We start from the raw sequence: 21800 nt of genomic DNA, 5'->3' as shown, positions 1-21800 counted from the left end.
GCAAGTAAATTCTACTGGAGGAGAAGTAAAAAAAAAGTCATGGCCGAACAGGATCAAGTAAGTCGTTGAAAATGTTCAATGCTATAGAATACAGTAATGGTATAGGTCAGGGATGGGCAACTCAAAGTTACTATAGGGCCAATTTTTAGAAATTTAAAATATAGCGGGCCAGAACATAGAAAGCAGGAAAAAAATAAAGGTCATTCAAAATATAAATTTTGAATAGCATTTATTTTGTTTATAATGAAATAGGACATAGGTTAAAATTGTATACTTATACCTAATGCAATTTGAAAATGTAGCGCGGGCCAGATAAAAAAGGCTCGCGGGCCGCCAGTTGCCCACCCCTGGTATAGGTCTTAAAGTACATATTCAGATATCCTACTGCGGTACTTTCTGTTATTCGGACTCTTCTACATAAAAACATGATTTAAAATTGTAGCTTATATTTTTTTTTAAAATACCATAAAATTATTTATATTGTTATACTTGTAGCTGTTAGTATAATATAGTAACTATGTGATATTATATTATTATTTTAAGTGATGGTTGGTAACATAGGTACATTTATGTGTGTACACGTCATGTTATGATATTAAAATATTGTCGTGTGTACACGTGCGTAAATGTCTACAATAATAATATAAATGTAAAAAAATAATAATATAAACAATATGTATTGGTTTATGGGGTTACAGGAGACATGTAAGAAAACACTTCTTATTTTGTAAAATTGTAAAGTATTAGTTTTTAAAAAAATATTTTTTTAAGTACTTATTAATTAAAATTAAAATTAAAAATACTTTTAAATTACTAATAATAAACTTAAAAAAATATATATTTTATATTAAAAGTTACCTACATAAATATATTGTTAATTTAATAACTCAAATCTAAATATTTTTCTAATAAATTGTATGTATAAAAAGGTAGATATGATGTGAATATTGTTTTGCTATTCATTAGGTTTCGAATGAATCATTATTATAGCCTATAGATCTATTAAATTTGAATTCAATGATATATTCATATCATTGTACTTATATTAAAATCGATTTTGAGTGGTAATGCCGTAATGGTTTATCAGCTAACTAAGTGAATATGTTTTTTTTTTTTTTTTGACAAAGCTAATGAACTTATTTATTTTACTTTTAGCATTATAGTACTAGGTATAGTAGGTTGATATATTTTTTTCTACAAATATTGCGTTTATTGTATTATTATTTATTAGTATTTATTATAATAATATATATTTATTATATATAACTCAAAACGTAATAACATATTTCTGCAATTACCGTTAAACAGTAAAAATAGATTCATAATATATATTATTTTAAAATCAATCAAAAATGACATCGTGTATAGTAAAATTCATAACGCATAATATAAAACATATACAAGTGTAAGTTCTCGTTAATAATGTTTATAAATGATGGTAAAATAATTAACATACTATCGTCATTTATAGTTTTAATGCCCAAATTATAATTTAAAATGTTTATAAAAAATAATTATCTTAATATATTATTTAGATTTTATGGTTTTAGTATGAATTACTTATGAAGAATCTCGTATTAAAATTTCAAAACTTAAATACAAAAAGAAAAGTTTTTATGAATTCTTAGCTACAAAATAATTGACATTTTTTTGTAATTTTAACGAATTTCGTAAAAATTCTTACTTCAATAACTTATAAAAATTTTAGTTTTTTCTTAATTTTTTGTTCGTTTTATCCGATTATAAAATTAAATACTAGGAATTTTTTAGTTTGTCCTCTATTGAGAACAAATTAAATCCAAAACCACCTTCATTTTTTAAAATCAAAATATTTTATCGACAACTTATCGTGTACTCATATACACATAAAGAACAACATATCGTTGTAAAATCAATACATACATTCACCGCTCCGTTCAAAATGTAAAATCTAATTTCGATTGAGTAGTTAATTAGTTTAAATGTTATAAGTTATAAGTATAAGTATTCGTTTAAAATATAGATAAAATAGAGTATTATATTTGGCTAATATTTTGACAGCTTTTCGGTAAACCATAACCTTGCAGTGCTCCCACCCAGTTCATCCGAAACTTTAAATACTTAAAACGTATATACCCATACATGAAACTGTCTTGCATTGTCGAATGGCAAAAAGAAAAGTAATGTTGTGTGGCAAATGTAATGAGAAGTGAACTATTTAAGTTGCGGCCGTGTACCGGTTTCGAAACGTTTTTTCTTTCGATATTACTTTAAATTATACCTAATCCATAATAAATACTGCTTTTGTAGTTCTCATATCTACTCCAACCATTTTTTAGAACAGCACAGCAGTAACCAGCAACTAGTGTTCGATTTCGATGTATTATAAACGAAATGTATCGATACGGTCTATATTAATTTGATATGGACAATGGTAATATTAACGTGTCCACGCACTAGACGGAAAAATCTTTTACTGTTCGATAGATGGAAAAAAGTCATTTTCCAATGCTTCGACCGGCATGGAAAATCAAATAACTTTCAACGCAAGCATGGCAATTAAATCTTTTTCTTTCCAAAAATATGTACAAATAATATAGTTTTTCGTTCATAAACATTAAACACATAATAAAGGTTTAACTTAATCATCAATACTGATTTATAAAATGTTAATGTATTATTATTATTATTATATTATCTATTTTTTTTCCATTTAAATATATTATTAATGTCACGTTCTTCATTTTTTTCACGCTAACATGATACTTTTATTAGCCCTTTTCATCAAACCAATTACGGTGTCTAGTCGTGTCTCGACACCCGTCCAGTAAATAAAATAGTTAAATAGATAATAGTAAAAATTCGTTTGTGTAACGAATGTTTTCTAGAAATTATTTTCCAGAGAAATTTCGAATTGTTCAATATTTTTTCTACACGTAAATTTGAATTTTTTTGTATTATCTATTCGTGGGACGAACTTATATTATCAATTTATTTAATTTAAACGCAAGTGACAAGTGAATCATCATCAATAGTAAATTAGTATATTTAAATAATCACTAAGACCATTAAGTAAATTAGTTTAAGCCAAGCTGAAAAATTACACTGAGGTGGATGACAAGTTATCCATATCAGTAGATATATATTATATATACCAATTTTATTCCGTATACCTTAGTATTTTAATTCTTAAAAATCTACTTACTGTAAAATAATATTAAGTGACAACAATGTGGCGGCCTCCACTACCACACGCCAGTATCGATGATAGATGGTAGTCTCCGCCAGGGGCCGCTATTTATTCTCCGAATATAAGTATCAGATGGCGCAACCGTTGTTAAGTTTTTAGGGTCGGTGATTGGGTATGTTGTATTTGTGTATGAAACAATACACTATGCCCCATTTTGCCCCCTTTTCCTTAAATAATGCATTATTTGAAATCTGATTTTCGAAACTTTTGAATTCACTTTAAAGACCATATTTTTAAATTCTTGATTTTTTTTTATGTTTCAAATGAGAAACGTCAAAATTTCATAGATATAGAGGACAAAATAGTGATACAAAATCTATATTCTAAAAAATCTATAAGAAATAATCACATCATTTTAAATTTTCAAGTGTAAAAAAATTAATCACTTTTGAAAAGATATGTACCTATAAATTAATGTAATATACATATAATTAATCCAAATTTAAGCTAATAAACTTTTAGTCGACACCCAAATGATTATATGTCTATATACTACTATTGTTGTTGTTATTGTTGTTATGTGAATAGGATATAATACTCGTGTGTATATATTATATTACTTGTTTTTATAGAGGAACTGCACAAATAAAGAGAAAACGTTTAAAGGCACATCAAACTTTGAAGAAGTGGTAAAAGAAACTAGGTAGTATATAAAACATAATTATCACGTGTGACAATGCATTGTTACGAAAGAATTTAAAACAAAAAAAAAAAAAAAAAAAATTCAGAAAGTATATCGCCTATAATAATTGTATTGTAATGTATAAGGTGTTATGATATGCAATGCAATTATGTAAACTAATAACCTTTTAACTTGCGTTCCAGTGATATAAGTCTATAATATATTATAATAGATTAACACTTTAATTCGTTGCGTGAATGTCGTCATGGGAACTAGGTGATACCATGAAATAAGAGTGATCGGTAAAACACCTTCACAACATCAGGACGGGGCAAACCACTACTTTTCAGGTGTTTACACAATAGCATATCGTATATATTCAGCTATTGTTATACAGTTATTTAAATCGTTAATCATTCTTCCTATCTTACCGTGCGTATATGTTTAAACCGTACACGTATTGAATACGGTTAACGAATACTTTAATTTATGATAATACTGTATAATAGTATACCTATAATATTATATACATATATCGCGGATTTCGTTCGATTTCACATGCGCGTCATCGATGTCGTCAATGGCGGCGCCTTTCAACCGTGTTAAAAGGCATCGAATAAAAGTCAAAAGGTTAAACTCCGACGCTCAGGTCAGTATATAAACGTACAAACGTACGTATATAAAGCCACTGATTTCAACCACCGAGTGCGGTAAATGCACCACAGTATTTTTGTCGAGTGACAGGTGGATAGTATGTCCATTGTTCAGTACGGCAGTGCAATGACATCATATTCATTGCATATATTGAAATTGGGTGATTTGCGTTTTCTATGGTTTAACTGGTTTAATTGGTTTACATTTTTAATCAAGAAAAAGAAAAGTTTCAAGTTCATATTATTTAATGTATACTTTCAAAATACATGGCCACATATTTTTGGAGTAGGTGACTATTGGGATTATAGAACCAACTTGTTCAACTTAACCATTTAAAAACGGATTGATGTCACTGTGGCGTACGTTAATCACGTGGAATGATTTTAACATAATATTAATATGTGATTTCTAACTTTGATTTCGGTATCATATCGTTTCTCTTGTTGTATACCTATAATAAAATATTTTTATCATGTTATTGTAACATATATTATGTGTATTGACATAATAATAACAATAGCGATGATATATTATAATACATAAAATAAATCTGTTTTGCGTATATACAATATACGATGTACTTGTACCTATAATATAATGATTTTCGTCCATAAAGTTTGATATATATATTACCTATATAATATAATATAGATGCAGTAAAATCGTATATCAATGTATTCGGCTGTATAAGAATGTACATTGTACATATACAAGGTGATTCGCCAACTGTATGTTCAACCGTTTTATCTTCAATAATGAAATTATTTAAAATCTGATTTTTAAAATTTTTAGTTATATAAAAGTCTATATTTTTAAAAGATGTTTTGTACTAATAAAATAGGGTTTTACGGTGATACAAACTTTTGTATTTTAAATAAAAACCCATATTCCTATTTTCAATTATTAAGTGGATAATATTTCTAAAAATGTTAACGTATTAAATTTGAACGAGTTAATTATTTTTGTAATCTTTGGATATATGGTCCTTGATAATGAATTTAGGTGATGTGAGAATTAAGGTGATTTGAAAATTTTAGTAATTAATATTTATAATTCACAAAAACAAAAATAATCCAATTTTTTATTTATTTAACACGTTAAATGCTCTTTTTTACATAGTGTGTGTTGATACCAAATTATAAAGGTAACTAAGTACATGAGTAATTAAGTATACATAACAATTAAATAAGAGATAAAAATGTTTAACTAAAAAATGAGGGTTTACATTGGCGTTCGACGATAACCTTCTCAGAGGACTTCGTTAGCCAAATAGTTTGTGGCGACATGAGGGACATACTATTGCGATGATAATAAACACTGAATAAAATATTATACTTGATTCATATTTTTTAAAACTATTGTTCTTGTTATATATGTTTTAATAAATGAGAAACTACTCGTTTGAGTTTTGAATAAGATGCATTAAAAATTAAAATGTAGGTATCGAAAATTATTTGCTGTATCATTTACTGTAGAAAAGGGGGAGGAGGGTTCTCTTTTGAAAAACATAAGTTCGTAATACTAATATTAACTACACACTTTAAGTAATACAAACAGTACTTCAAATATTTTTTAAATATGATGTTCTAGTATTTAAAAATAATAAAAATTATATTTTGTGTTAATTTATTATTTAAATAAAACAACGGAAGTGAGCATGCTTGGTAAATCACCCTGTATATAGCCATTTTTACTGCAACAAACGAATATTTCACTGTCGTCGTCATAAAACGCCACAAAGATATTCCAAGTGTACACACACGGAAATTCGCGTGTCGGTTCGGAAAATAAATTACGAGAATTTTTTTTCATTTAAGTCACTATGCGTTTACGATATAAACAATACGAAAACTGTATATACATAATTTATTGGTCTAGTTTTATTTTTATATAGGTATGTATTATAACTGACAAACCTAAATAATATACTTACTGCTAGGTGTAAGCATTTAATATAGACCACACACGTCATGTTATTTTTGTAACAAGAGGTTATTCAGTTGTCCTATGGGTATGAATCGCGCAATGAAACACATCGAATATAGGTACATGATTTATCATTGATATTATAATATTTATTTTCGGTTTTTCGTCGCAATACGCGCTCTGTTGTGCGTCTACATGGCTACGTACAATATATTCTTTTTAGTATTTACTTACGACTCTGTGCCACTATACGTCCGAATCCGATAGCATCCACGCGATCGCGACGTATTAACATAGATATACCTGCATTTACATACACACAAAAAAATTAATATCTTTAAGTAATATAATATTAGTGTGGTTAAAAATTATCGCTCGAAATGATTTCATCGAATCCCGAAGACGATCCCGAATCAAAAGAGCAAGATATAGACTTCACGTCATTGCCATTAAACGAAGCGTTGCAAGTAAGTCTCTGAATAAAATTTTGATTTCAAATTTGTATTGTGTACTAAACGAAACTTAAATAGTATCGTATGTACATAATCACTTAAGACTTGGAGACAAATTAGAAAACTGACTTTCTTACTTGTTTATTACTGACATTTGATTGAATGCAGAATGCATAAGTTAATTTATTATAAAATACAATGTATAAATAATGGTCGCTTAATATAGTTTCTGGCTGATAAATTAAGGTCTTTAGGATTTGTCATTTATATTGATATATATAATATATTAAACTGCTACATTAATAGCATGCCTAGGATCAAACATAATTTGTGTAATCTATTACGATAATTAATTCTAATACTAGTTATGTTCTATCATTTCAATAACGATTTATCGAATATTATTTGATTATGGTATGGATTTAAAGAAATCTAATAAGCAACGAGTTATACAAAAATTTCAAAATGTTAATATAACTTACAAGTCTGTGGAACCATCTCGAGGGGAGTTATTTAACGGAAATCATTCAAACCGAATTCTAAAATTGAAAATATTGTATTATTACTATATTTATTTCAACACTTTTTGTAAAAGTCTATAGAATTAAATTTGAATACAAGTAATCATTATGCATTACAAGAAATACTATAACAATAATCAATTTCTAACAAATATAAAATTCTCCTATTTTTTTTTTTTTTTTTTTTAGAGACGCCGAGAAGAATGCGAACGAAAAGCCAGACGGGGGGAAATGGACCCTCGTCTGGAGTTCACGTTCCAATTACTCATTGACTATACTGGTTTACCGAGAAATTCCGTTATGGACTATGTGTTTGAATCCAACATGGTATAAACTTATTGAATATTATGTTAAAATACCGACTGTACGTCTGTACGTCTGTACATATAGAAGTTCAGTCGGTATTATAATATACGTTTTATGTGAAACTGTCAAAAATCAAATGTGTTTAACAATAATTTTGCTTTGCACTTATATTTAAGTTGGACCAGATCAACGAGTTATTTTTACCACATGGTAGATCTAAACTTATGTGGTTCTATCAAGATGTTGAAGTTGAAGATACCGAATCGTTTGAAACAACGGTAATATAATACACATAATATTTAAATAACACACACTGCCATTTATTATTCATTTATTCATCACATAATATTTATTAGAAAAAACTTATATGCACGTAAATACACAATTTTAAATATTAATAAAATACCAGTTTCTTTAAAAATTGTACATTATATGTATACTATATTTATCAATTAATTAATTTATATTTTAAAAGGTGTATAGACTTAGGAGTATAGAACATTTATTTTGCGACAACGCACAAATGTAGAAACTTCACCATTAAAAACCTGTTGTGTATATAGGTTATAGGGTATTTATGTATAACGATTAGATACTTTGCTTTTCGTTAATGCACATGAAAATCTTAATCCATCATTATCGTGGTTATTTCTTTGCTTATAAAAGGTGTGAACTGAGGATTGTGTATTTTTAATATTAATAAATTGCTCTAAGAACATCTTGTGACGCAATTTCGAAAAATACAAATAATATCTAACTTCATACTTGTGAATATCGATAAATCATCACTACCAAAACGGAATTTTATAGAGTATGTAAAATATGGCTATTTTAATGTAGATCTGGAACAATAAAAGGTCGTGAAAATTTGCACCTAAGAATTTGAGAATATAGTTAGTCATAGAAATTAATTTATACATAATATAATTAATTTGTTGATTGTAAATTTTGTGTAATAAAAATTAAGGTTTAAACATAGAATTTTAAAAAGTATTTAATTTTATACAAAACATTGCTGTTGAGAGAGTTTTCCCACCACTAACATATACGTATGTATTATTTTTCGTACATTCATGATTTTTTTTTACAATTACTAAATTGGTTATTACTTCACTGTTAACCTGATACTAGTTCTAATATTATATTCAGGTTCAATTAAAGCCCACCAATAGCAGTAGAAATCTCCAACAACGACTCAGCACAATGTCGAAACCAAAAAAAAAGAAACTCTTCCTCACAGACGGATGGGAAGTCGGGCTGACAGGAATTTGCATTTACATCATCCGTCTGAATACCACTAAACAGTTGCCAGAAGAAGGGTTTCACAAAGATTTGATCTGTGGAACTCTGGATGCGGAAAAAAAGGGATTGGTCAAGAGCATTGCAAAAATCATTGAATTCGTGTTTATACCAGCATTAGCTATACCACAAACAGGAGACGAACCTTTCGACGATCAACCTGATTGCCCGTTGATTAAAAGCCAATTGCTTCCTGAGCTAAGATCGTTCTGCAGCTGTTTAAAAGGTATAATTTATAATGATATTTTAATAGTATAAATTTGAACTTTTTCTGAAAAAAGTAAAATAGCACAGAAACATGAAACTAAGGTCTACATAACTAAATATTGATGATTAGGTATTTAGGTACCTGTATATTTTATAATAGTATAGGCCATAGGGCATAGGTACAAGTTAACGATTTTATTCATTTTGCAGTTAACAAGTTAGGTTCCGACAAAATGATTAAATATGACGAAACAACATTCAATTTTGATTGAAATATATGCCGTATAATATATTCAATAATATTAAAATGGACATTTTTTTTTTTATTTGAATTTATCGGCACACAAGTTAAAACAACAAATTTAACATACTCTGCAGTTTTGTACCTTTTTTTTCACCAGGACACAACTTGTGTGTAGTGATCTGTTTTGTATATAATTATATTTTATATATTTTCATTTCGTGAAATAGACACGAATACAATTTTTGTAATTCTAACCAATTTGTTACATCTGATTTAATTGTTAGTTATAAGTTATAACCTATGTCTACGCCGCCGCCTTTCCGCTGTCCGAACTGGTCTGTGTAATCGCGAGCGGAATGAACTTTTCGGCAACCTCTTTCTATGATTAAGACTTTGTCACCACCGCGCTCACCCGTCATGTAATTACAGACAGTTCGTCTCCGTCAGCCTTTGAGCGTGTGACTGTCAGAACCGTGTCTGTCTTGTGTCGCCTCTGTCTTTATTGCGAACTTGCGAAATCGTTTTAGCCCGTACGCCGTGTATCATTCTAATTACGCGTCTATTATAATTACATATGAAGTGTTCACACCGTGTCGTGGTTATCGACGTCGTATTTGGATCGACATCCCGGTGGACTCAGTGCGACCGGACGTATCTGGTGTGTTCCACAAAATAATGTAATATATATTCTATGTCTATGATTTAAATGATACAAATCCATATAAGATCTATGTAAAAATCTAACAATTTTAACGTTATTACGATTTACATTATACTATTATGGTTGAAATCGTTATACGTTATTCGCTAAATTTAGTTACTAATAATATTGTTTACTTGATATTACAACCCATTATTTTTTTAGTGAATTGTTAATATAGTATTTTTACTATAATAGAAAGTTTTTTTTTTAATAATTTTATAAAATTTATCCTGCTTAAATCTTGGAATATTATTTTACTTAATATCTTTCAATTGATTCTTGAGTACAATAAAATATATTTTCTTATCAATATTATTTTCTGTTTTATAGTATGCGAAGAAGTTTGCGATCAACCAAATATTTTTGCTGATGGTATGAGTCTAATATCAAAAGTTCCATCCTACAAGGAGGCTAAACATCTTGCCACAAATAGGGATGAAATACTAATTTTAGAGAAACGAGTAACAAATTGGATACGAAAAATACGAGAAGTAAATTTATACGTATACTTAAAAAATGATAATAATTGAGATTTGGCATTAGATATTGTTAGAAGACGAGAAATTGAAGTACGAAAGTGATACTAGTGGTCCGCAAGATGAATTAGAGTTTTGGAAAAAACGCGGAGCACAATTCTCACAAATTGCTGCTAATCTCAGTTGGGAAGAGGTAGACAATTGTTAACTGCATTAATTTATTAATTTCATATTACTATCGAAATAACTAATTTATCTAATCTATAGAGTTTTATGGAAGTCTTATTAATGAAAATTGTTACTTAGGTAATCATGACTATTTGTTGCTTACAACTCTCACGTTCTCGAATGGTTGACCGATGGAGACGTACAGACAATCATTTGACACTGTGCTACAATGAAGCAAAAGATAACTCAAAATACATCCAAGCGTTGGAAAAATGTTGTCACTCGCTGTACCTCGATAACCCAGTTAAAATGAGAAACTCGTTAGTTCGTATGCTTCAAACTGTACGTCTTATTCACGATGTGTCAATGTTCTATAATACTACAGAAAAAATATCATCTCTTATGGTTAAAGTAAATATCATCTAATTTCTAATTTCTAATAAAAAAGTTCAGTAAAAATACATGTCTTATGTACCTAACTTAGATCACGAACCAAATGATTGAAAGCTGTAAACTTCATATTACTAATAGAAATAAAGATACTATATGGTCTCAAGATAGAGCAACTCTTACAACTAAATTGAATGAATGTATTACATTGAATAAATTGTACCATAACACTTACGAAAGAGTGAAACATCATCAAGGCGCTGGGAGACAATTTAGTTTTTCTGAAAATTACGTATTTGGTAAATTCGATGCGTTTTGTGATAGATTAATCAAAATTTTAACAGTTTTCGATACAATTGATGATTACAATGGACTGTTTGAACGAAGAATGGAGGGTTTAATGTTCGGGGATGGTATGATGATAATATTACCTTAATTGTTATAACTATCAAGATCACTATAAATAGTTTTATTTCAACAATATTTCCTAATAAAACAATTTATTTATAGCATTAGAAAATGCAGTGCGGACTTTTGAAGAAGCCAAATTAGTAGTGATGAACAAAAGTTATGATTATTTAGATCAGAAAAATAAAGAATTTGATCATGACTACACAACATTATTTGTTATGGTCCAAACTTTGAAAGATGAATTAGCATTCACAATAGAAACTAATTTTAATTCTGTCTGGGAAACGGGTCAAGGAATAAAATTCCTTGATAAGTTTGAAAAAGTAGATAATGTTGATATTGGTTTGAAAAGTAATAATTGATTATTTGTTTAAAATAGATTGCTACAAAAATACCGGTGACACGGATGGATATAAAATATAGTAGAGTATTGAAATATTGTGAAAGTCAAATAGATAGAACATTAAAATTGTTTAAAAAACGAAGGAACAATCCTCCTGTTCCTAAGAATTTTCCACCACTATCTGGTAATATTTTATATTTTGTCGTGTACTGCAATATTTAAAAGTCAATATATATCATAATACGAATTTGTATTAGGTCGTATTGTCTGGGTCAGATCTTTACGACAACGTTTGAGTTATTTAATGGACGAAGCAACCGATCATCCAGTATTAAAAGTAATGCCAGAAATGACAGAAGTACAAAAAAAATTTGCCGCCATGTCTGTAGCTTTGCTTGATTATGAAGAAGAAATTAAAAATATTTGGATGAACCACAATGTAAATCATATAACTTAACGTAATTTTTTTAAATTTTTGTCATCTTAAATCTGTTTGTAGGTTAAAGTAATAGAATACTGTTTAGTTCAACCATTATTAAAATTTAAGAATACTAATAACATGGTTTATGTTAACTTCGATTCAAGATTGAACCTACTTATACTAGAGTCAAGTTGTATGTTGAAAATGGAACTAAAAGTTCCAATTGTCACCAAAGCTCTATATTTTAGAAAAGATCACTTTACACTAGTTTGTGACACATTACAAGTATAAAGAAAAGAAAAAAGTAGAATAACAGTTATTTTTATATACTAATTCACATTTTTTTATGATCCTAACAGTGTATGTTGAATAAAATGAGAAAAGTAGCAAGCAGCATAAATCTCGATGTTAGACCACTTTTTGTCACTCAGCTTGTATGGCTTTTGGATCTTTTAACACCTGGATTGCAAAAAATTGATTGGACAGATCCTGAGTGGAAAAATTTCGTTGAAAAAACCAATTCTGCCATAGATGAATTTCAAGTTTTAGTAACTAGGTGATTTAAAGAACACGAAATCTATTGTATAAAATAAAGTATTACATTATTTTTTTTAAATTTTAATTTTAGGATCCATGATGTTTATAATAACAGAATACTTCAGGTACTTTCTTCAATGCAGTTAATTACACTTCATACTTTTCCTGAGGATGGATCTACATGGACTGCTGATGAGTTTTTAGATAAAATAGATGAAACATGTCGTCAAGCATCTTTGGTTTGTAATCAACGTGTTTTTATAAAAAAAATTAACTCATTCAACCATAACATTATAACCAAATAGGAGCTGAATCGAAAGAGTATTCTAGTGGAAGAAGCAGTTGAAGAAATATTGTATCTTGTTCAGAAGGCTAATGAAAATGTCACTATTCCTAAACTAGAACAAGAAACTACTCTTAAAGTTAAGACAGGTGAAAAATAATATGTTTTCTTCAGATACGAGTATTTAAATGATATTGACTGTGTGTGATTACTATAGATAGAGCAAATGTAGAAATTACTAAGCAAGAAGGAAAGTCGAATGAAACTCAAACAGACTGGAGTACCGTATGTGAATTTTTTAATAATCCATTTGTCTTGGCGGCGTATGAGTTGCCTCCAACTATTTATACCCTGGCAAATAGTGCTGTTAAAGAAATGAGACGTTACTATAGTCGCAAAGTTACAGATGTACTCATCAAAATAACGAGGCAGTCGATCGATGCATTAAGAAAAAAGTTTTCTCAAGAATCTAGTAAGACTATGATATAACGATGTTATATTTAATGAACACCAATAACAAAAAATAATAAAAAATTGATGTACATAATGTAATATTTTATCCAGGTGAAAATCCTATTTTTGAAGTGCACGCAATACTAATGATTCCATCGATTGTGATTAGACCAAGTATAAATGAATTACAAGAGTTGATGATTCAAGCGGGGAAAACTATGGTAGGAGTATCCAAAGGAGTCGGACAATGGTCTGGTAATAAAAAAACAAAGGTAATAAGGATTGTATAAAAAATAATAAAACACGAGAATCACAACAAAGACATGTTATTTACTCGAGGTATACATACTTGGTATTGTTTTGTGTTGTCCACGTGTTTGTCTTCGTGTGCGCGTCTCGTTTGTTTTTCTTCCGGCAGGTGTTAGCAGGAAAATACTGGAATCAGTTAAAGAAAGATTGCAGCGAGCGTAGAGAAAAATTTTTTTCTAAAGTTATTATTTCTGATATGGAACAGAGTGTACCAGCCACTGTGCCAACTATAGAAGATGCAAGAGCTAAGCGTCGAAGGTTATATAAATTAGCATCGGAGAGAAAACCGCCATTCCCAGTAATGCATAGAAATTTCTATTCACATGTCACTGAAAATAAAGAAATCATCAAGGCCCTTTCGTTACTTTCTACATGTGTACAACCGTTAAAACCAGTAATATTGATTTATCTTTCAAATTAGTCATATATTTACATTATTAATTTTAATCCATGTCTTTAGATGCTCTGCGAATTTTTAAAACTTTGGGTGCCATATAAGATTTTGTGGAATAATGACCTTTCAGAAAGACGAGACTTGTCGACAGTTTCACTTTTAGATTCGGAAGCATATCTTCAAAAACACCATGAACTTTTAGAACGTTTAAAAGTAAAGCCGGATACTTATGAATTTGGATCTTGTGTCTTAGTATCTGTAGGTGGGTATAACTGTAAGAGTATCGTACTAGTTGTCCACATAATTCATTAATAAATGTTTCAGAAAAATTAAAATATGGCCTAACCATTGAGGTTAAATCATGCAACCGTCGAATCGGTCAGTTGTTACGCAAAAAGTATCACCGTGAAATGGATTACGTATATGCCGTGATGAATGAAATGGAAAGAAAGTTGGAACGACCAATTAGAGATTTAGATGATATTAGAATGGTCATAGAAACATTGAAAAAAATAAGAGAAAATGAAGTTGATATGGAACTTAAAATAGAACCGATTGAGGAAGCATTCAATGTATTAACACGTTATGATCTACCGGTAGATAGAGAAGATTTAGAGTTGGTTGATAATGTTAGATATTGTTGGCAAAGAGTATTAACGCGTGCTATGGATATGAATATATATTTATTAGAATCTCAACCTCAACTTCAAACAGAATTAGCTGAGAATTTAAAACATTTTAAAATAGACTGTGTACAGTATTGTCACGAGTACAGAACACTAGGACCAATGATGCCTGGTCTTTCACCTAGAGAAGCTTCAGATAGACTTATTATGTTCCAAGTAAATATTTAATTATTTTCCAGTTATTTTTTTTATTATTTTTAACAAAATATTTTAAAATATTAACACAACAAAATTAATCTTACAGAATCGTTTTGACGGCATGTGGCGTCGTTTACAATCTTATCAAAGCGGGGAAGAATTGTTTGGTCTGGAAACTACAGAATATCCCGAGCTAGTCCAAATACGTAAAGAACTGAATCTTCTCCAAAAGCTGTACAAACTATATAACGATGTGATAGATCGAGTTAGTAGTTACTATGATATTCCTTGGGGAGATGTCAATATAGAGCAAATAAATAATGAATTAATGGAATTCCAAAACAGATGTCGTAAATTACCTAAAGGATTAAAAGAATGGCCAGCTTTCCATGCATTAAAACGAACTATTGACGATTTTAATGATATGTGTCCTTTATTAGAACTAATGGCAAATAAAGCTATGAAACAAAGACATTGGCAGAGAATAATGCAGATCACTGGTTACAATTTTGAATTAGAAAGTGAAGGATTTTGTTTAAAAAATATTCTAGAAGCACCCCTTTTGAAACATAAAGAGGATATAGAAGATATATGTATATCAGCAATGAAAGAGAAAGATATTGAAGCAAAACTTAGACAAGTCACTAATGAATGGTCTGTACAAGAGTTAACCTTTTTAACATTCAATAATCGAGGAGAATTATTACTTCGAGGTGACACTACAGCAGAAACTATTGGTCAACTAGAAGATAGCTTAATGATTTTAGGGTCACTGATGTCAAATAGGTAAAAATTATATTTTTCTTTTTAACGATCTGTGTTTATTCATAACTCAACTATAATTTAGGTATAACGCGCCTTTCCGAAAACAAATACAACAATGGGTATATGATTTATCCAATACAAATGAAATTCTAGAGCGTTGGCTTTTAGTTCAAAATATGTGGGTATACTTGGAAGCAGTATTTGTTGGTGGTGATATAGCCAAACAACTTCCTAAAGAAGCAAAGAGGTTATATAATATAAAAATAATATCATTGTTAAAGTTTTTATAACTTATCATATTTATGATGTATATTTATTGAATTAGATTTAGTAAAATTGACAAGTCATGGCAAAAAATTATGCAACGTGCACATGAAACACCAAGCGTAGTTATTTGTTGTGTTGGAGATGACATGCTAAAACAACTTCTACCACATTTACAAGAACAACTAGAGCTGTGTCAAAAATCATTGAGCGGGTAAGCTTTAAAAATTGTATAATAATAATTAAATAACGAAAATATTTTAAATATATTTTATTGACTTACAGTTATTTAGAGAGAAAACGCACAATGTTTCCTAGATTCTTTTTTGTTTCGGATCCCGCTTTATTAGAAATCTTGGGACAAGCTTCAGATTCGCATACAATCCAAAATCATTTACTATCGATATTCGATAACACTAAAGCTGTCAAATTCCATGAAATTGAATATAATAAAATGACAGCCATTATTTCAACAGAAGGAGAAACTATACCACTTGAGAGAGCTGTTAGAGCTGAGGGCAGTGTAGAGACTTGGTTAACAAGTTTGTTGCAGACGTCTCAGCAAACGATTCATTCGATTATTCGATCGTCAAATCATCAGATAAATGATAATAATTTTATTTTATTAGCGTTTTTGGAAAAAATGCCCGCCCAGGTAAAAAACCTGTAGATAATAAATGATATAAATTTTAATTGAATTAAATCGACAGCCATTGATGTTTTTGATTTTTTACATTTTTAATACACCGTGTAAATTATATCAATAGATCGGAATATTGGGAATTCAAATGATTTGGACCAGAGATTCTGAGGTGGCATTAATACACGCAAGAACGGATAGAAAACAAATGCACGATACGAATAATCGATTTTTGGAATTACTGAATACGTTAATCGATCAAACAACTAGAGATTTGACACGTATTGAAAGAATAAAGTTCGAAACATTAATTACAATACACGTTCATCAGAGAGATATATTTGATATTTTGGTAATGATTTGTAGCGCTATTATATTATCCATATAATATTCAATATAATATAATAATAATATAATATGTATTGTTCCAAACATCTCTAATTGTACAACCTTTATTTCTCAGAATATTATTTTATTTCTCGATTATTTTGAAAAGTACTCAGCATTTTTTACTTTTTACCCTTAAAATAAAAACAAGATTTGCTAAAAAAAACATCTTACCATATTTAAAATTGAAAATATTTTTCAGAAAAAGTACCTTCAAATACACTAATTACCATAAAACCATTTGATTGATTATAAATATTAAATCGTTCAACTTAAACACTAAAAATTAAAAAATAAACTATTGGTATTGTTTGGTTTACTTAGAATCCAGTGAATTATTACGATTTAGAACTATCGGCATTTAAAAAAAAAATATATATATTTTACAATTTCTTGCAGATTTTAATTATTATATATCTATAACTCTCGATGCTATTTTGTGTATCATTTAGTGTCGTCTCAATGTACGTTCTGTTAATGACTTCGAATGGTTGAAACAATGTCGATTCTATTTTAAAGAAGACTTGGACAAGACTTGGATTTCTATAACTGACGTCAATTTCAATTACCAAAATGAGTACTTAGGATGTACAGAACGTTTAGTCATCACCCCACTTACAGATAGGTAAGTGTCGTATATTATTAAATACGAGTACATGTACACATACAAATTTTCTAATTAAATATTTTTGTGATTATAATATTATATGATTAGGTGTTATATTACACTTGCTCAAGCATTAGCGATGAGTATGGGCAGTTCACCGTGTGGACCAGCTGGTACTGGAAAAACTGAAACTGTTAAAGATATGGCAAAAACTTTGGCAAAATATGTGGTAGTCTTCAATTGCTCTGATCAGATGGATTATCGAGGCTTGGGTAGAATTTACAAAGGCTTAGCACAATCAGGAACGTGGGGATGTTTTGACGAATTCAACCGTATTGAACTTCCTGTGTTGTCGGTTGCAGCACAACAAATAGCAGTTGTGTTATCAGCAAAAAAAGAAAAGAAAAAACAGTTTACATTTACTGACGGAGATATAATAGACCTTTGTCCTGAATTTGGCATATTTATTACAATGGTATGTTACTAATAAGTAATATTACAGACGTCGTTTTTATCTGATTTACATTAATTACAATTTTTTTTTATTTTTTTTTTTTCAGAATCCCGGTTATGCTGGACGCAAAGAATTGCCAGAAAATTTAAAGATTCAATTCCGTACAGTGGCTATGATGGTTCCAGACAGACAAATTATTATCAGGGTTAAATTAGCTAGTTGTGGATTTTTAGAAAACATTACGCTCGCTCGTAAATTTTATACATTATACAAGTTGTGCGAAGAACAATTAACAAAACAAGTTCATTACGATTTTGGACTGCGAAATATTTTGTCAGTATTAAGAACTCTGGGTGCTGCGAAACGAGTTAATAGTAAAGATTCAGAAAGTACGATTGTAATGAGAGTATTGCGTGATATGAATTTATCAAAACTGATAGGTAATTTATTACATTTTCAATTTATATTTTGTCATTGTAGTCATTGTACGCTGTTTTTTGAAACTTTCTTACATGTGATTTTAATAGATGAGGACGAACCACTTTTTCTATCGTTAGTCACTGATTTATTTCCCAATCAGGTATTGGAAAAAACTTCTTATCCCGAATTGGAAGAAGCTATTGAAAGCCAAGTGGAGGCAGATGGTTTAATATATCATTCACCTTGGGTTTTGAAGTTAATACAAGTAAAAGTCATATAATTGTTATCATTTTTATTATTACATACATTTGTAAAGTCTTATAATTTTAATTTCCATTATATTGTTATTTTCAGTTGTACGAAACACAAAGAGTTAGACATGGAATAATGACTCTCGGGCCTACTGGATCTGGAAAAACCTGTTGTATTCAAATTTTAATGAAATCTTTAACAATTTGTGGCGAAAATCATAGGTAAAAATGTAAATATGATGCCTGCAATCTAAAGATTTATTGAATGTTCGACATTCTAGAGAAATGAGAATGAACCCTAAAGCAATCACTGCAGCACAAATGTTCGGCCGTCTAGATGTGGCCACTAATGACTGGACTGATGGTATATTTTCTGCACTATGGAGAAAAACACTAAAATTAAAAAAAGGTGAACATGTATGGTTGGTTCTTGACGGACCAGTGGACAGTATATGGATCGAAAATTTGAATTCTGTACTGGACGATAATAAAACCTTGACCTTAGCTAATGGAGATAGACTTCCCATGGCTCCTTGCTGTAAAATCATATTTGAGCCCCATAACATTGATAACGCTTCACCAGCTACTGTATCACGTAATGGTATGGTTTACATGAGTTCGTCTGGGTTAGATTGGAATCCAGTTTTGGCAGCTTGGTTAAAAAAAAAGAATAAAAGGGAATCAAAACTATTCAAGCGGTTGTTTGAAAATACTTTTTCAATTATATATACATGGGCATCACAAAATTTGAACATGACAATGAAAGTCTTACAATGCAATACCATTCAACAAGTATTTTTAAGCAATATTCTGGGTTTTTTTTTTTATTATACCTTATAAACGTATCAATTTAGATGCTAGTGCTATTACAAGGCTCAATACCTAAGAAACCAGATGAAGAAGAAGGAAAAGGAGAAGATGAAGAAGAAGACTATGAAATCAAAGATGATAGTACTAATTCTTCGGGAGAAGGTGATGACGTAGAAGGAAGGGAAAACCACTATCTCAAACCAGACAATTTACTGTATAATACTTTTTATTCATAAAAGATTGAAATAAGTAATATTTTTGTTTTCTCTTTTTAAAGGCCAAGTAAAATACATTTACAGCGTCTGTATACTTTTTCATTGGTGTGGGGACTGGGAGCTTTATTGGAAACATCAGATAGACATAAATTCAATAATTATTTAATTGACAATTTTAGTCATAGCCTTGATCTTCCTAAACAAGATGATCAGCCTAATGCTACAATATTTGATTTTTTTGTAACCGAAGAAGGTATAGTAATATTGCATGTCGTCAACTCAAATTTGAATCCATTTTATACATGTTAAATTAGGAGAGTGGGAACACTGGAATGTTGCTATGTCTTCTATTACTCCAGCAGAATCATCAAGTTCTGATTATAGTCAAGTATTGGTTCCAATATTAGAAAGTGTTCGTATTACATATTTGATAAATATCATAGCTACACAAGATCATCCAGTTTTATTAATCGGAGAACAAGGATCAGGAAAAACTGTTATGATGAAATCGTACATGAGATCTGCTAAACCAGAGCTTTATTTAAATAGATCATTTAATTTTTCATCAGCAACTAGCCCCTTTCAGTTTCAAGTAAATTAAAATTGACATTTATGAATGGCAATTATACAATTTAATTTGAGTAACAAATGTTTTTATTATTTTTAGAAAACTATTGAAAGTTATGTAGAAAAAAGATTAGGAAACACATTTGGACCACCTGGAGGTCTTAAAATGACAGTGTTTATAGATGATATAAATTTACCAGAAGTTAATGAATGGGGCGATCAAATTACAAATGAGATAGTTCGACAGACAATGGACATGAAAGGATTTTATAGTTTAGAAAAACCTGGTGAATTCTACACTTTGAATGATATTTTATTTGTCGGTGCTATGGTACATCCAGGTAAGATAGTAATATATTTGGTAAGCTGTTTTAATTCAATTTTTAAATTGTATATATTATTTTACTTTATGTTATAAGGTGGAGGACGAAATGATATACCGTCTAGGTTAAAACGTCAATTTTGTATATTCAATTGTACTATGCCATCAGATGCTTCAATTGATAAGATCTTTCGAGTAGTTGGTGAAACGCACTATAATGCAAAACGAGGGTTTTCAGTAGAAATACGAAATTTGGTTAAAAAACTAACACCTATAACAAGAGAACTTTGGCATAGCACAAGGGTAATTTAAATAAATGATTTACTAGAATAAAAATCATAGACATAATGCTTTGATAATAATAATCCATAATTCAAAATTTGGGGAATTTAGATAATAGTTAATTGATTTTATTTTTTATCAAATATTACGAATCAATTTTCAAAAAGTACTAATGACTAATAACCAGGTTGAATATATATATATATATATATATTTATATATATATATATAATATTAGTATACATGTATATATTTGATTTTTGAAGTTTACCACTTAACTAGATTATTTAAAACATGAACAAATGTTGAATTAAAATAACACTATTTTGTGTTTATAATAACAAAAAAAAAAAAATAAAAATGATTTTCAATTACAGATGACTTTATTGCCAACACCAGCTAAATTTCACTATATCTTTAGCTTAAGAGATTTGTCTAGAATTTGGCAAGGAATGGTTGGGACGTTGAGCACTGTTATAGATTCTGCAAAAATATTGATTATGTTATGGAGACATGAGACTACTAGAGTATTCTCTGATAGGTTTGTTTGTTTGAAGTTATAATTATTTTTTACAGCTAAAGGAAAGTATAATTAAAAAACTATAAAATTTACTGAATTAACTTTATATATATACACATTATGA

General features: G+C 29.2%; 1 protein-coding gene across 1 annotated transcript in view; it reads left to right on the top strand.

Annotated features, from left to right (window-relative positions):
• Positions 1-21800, top strand: part of LOC112602474 (dynein heavy chain 5, axonemal) — a 36749-nt gene continuing 14949 nt past the window's right edge. The window contains exons 1-37 of the mRNA XM_025350567.1: positions 1-57; positions 7594-7731; positions 7887-7988; positions 8860-9235; positions 10494-10654; positions 10707-10832; positions 10946-11218; positions 11292-11610; positions 11708-11931; positions 11988-12135; positions 12209-12390; positions 12451-12657; positions 12732-12928; positions 13001-13148; positions 13215-13341; positions 13410-13664; positions 13757-13917; positions 14160-14348; positions 14415-14610; positions 14673-15190; positions 15279-15958; positions 16020-16184; positions 16263-16415; positions 16487-16856; positions 16969-17193; positions 17681-17853; positions 17944-18310; positions 18396-18729; positions 18817-18974; positions 19064-19182; positions 19242-19752; positions 19815-19984; positions 20048-20238; positions 20300-20577; positions 20653-20893; positions 20972-21177; positions 21534-21697. Coding sequence (XP_025206352.1) covers positions 40-57; positions 7594-7731; positions 7887-7988; positions 8860-9235; positions 10494-10654; positions 10707-10832; positions 10946-11218; positions 11292-11610; positions 11708-11931; positions 11988-12135; positions 12209-12390; positions 12451-12657; positions 12732-12928; positions 13001-13148; positions 13215-13341; positions 13410-13664; positions 13757-13917; positions 14160-14348; positions 14415-14610; positions 14673-15190; positions 15279-15958; positions 16020-16184; positions 16263-16415; positions 16487-16856; positions 16969-17193; positions 17681-17853; positions 17944-18310; positions 18396-18729; positions 18817-18974; positions 19064-19182; positions 19242-19752; positions 19815-19984; positions 20048-20238; positions 20300-20577; positions 20653-20893; positions 20972-21177; positions 21534-21697 — 8570 coding nt within the window. The 5' untranslated portion in view covers positions 1-39. The remainder of the gene's footprint in view (positions 58-7593; positions 7732-7886; positions 7989-8859; positions 9236-10493; positions 10655-10706; positions 10833-10945; positions 11219-11291; positions 11611-11707; positions 11932-11987; positions 12136-12208; positions 12391-12450; positions 12658-12731; positions 12929-13000; positions 13149-13214; positions 13342-13409; positions 13665-13756; positions 13918-14159; positions 14349-14414; positions 14611-14672; positions 15191-15278; positions 15959-16019; positions 16185-16262; positions 16416-16486; positions 16857-16968; positions 17194-17680; positions 17854-17943; positions 18311-18395; positions 18730-18816; positions 18975-19063; positions 19183-19241; positions 19753-19814; positions 19985-20047; positions 20239-20299; positions 20578-20652; positions 20894-20971; positions 21178-21533; positions 21698-21800) is intronic.

Source organism: Melanaphis sacchari, unplaced genomic scaffold (genome assembly GCF_002803265.2).
Source record: "Melanaphis sacchari strain LSU unplaced genomic scaffold, SCAv2.0 Contig8_pilon_pilon, whole genome shotgun sequence".
NCBI lineage: Eukaryota > Metazoa > Arthropoda > Insecta > Hemiptera > Aphididae > Melanaphis > Melanaphis sacchari.
Note: the sequence above shows the minus strand (reverse complement) of the source record. Positions and strands in the feature narration are given on the sequence as shown.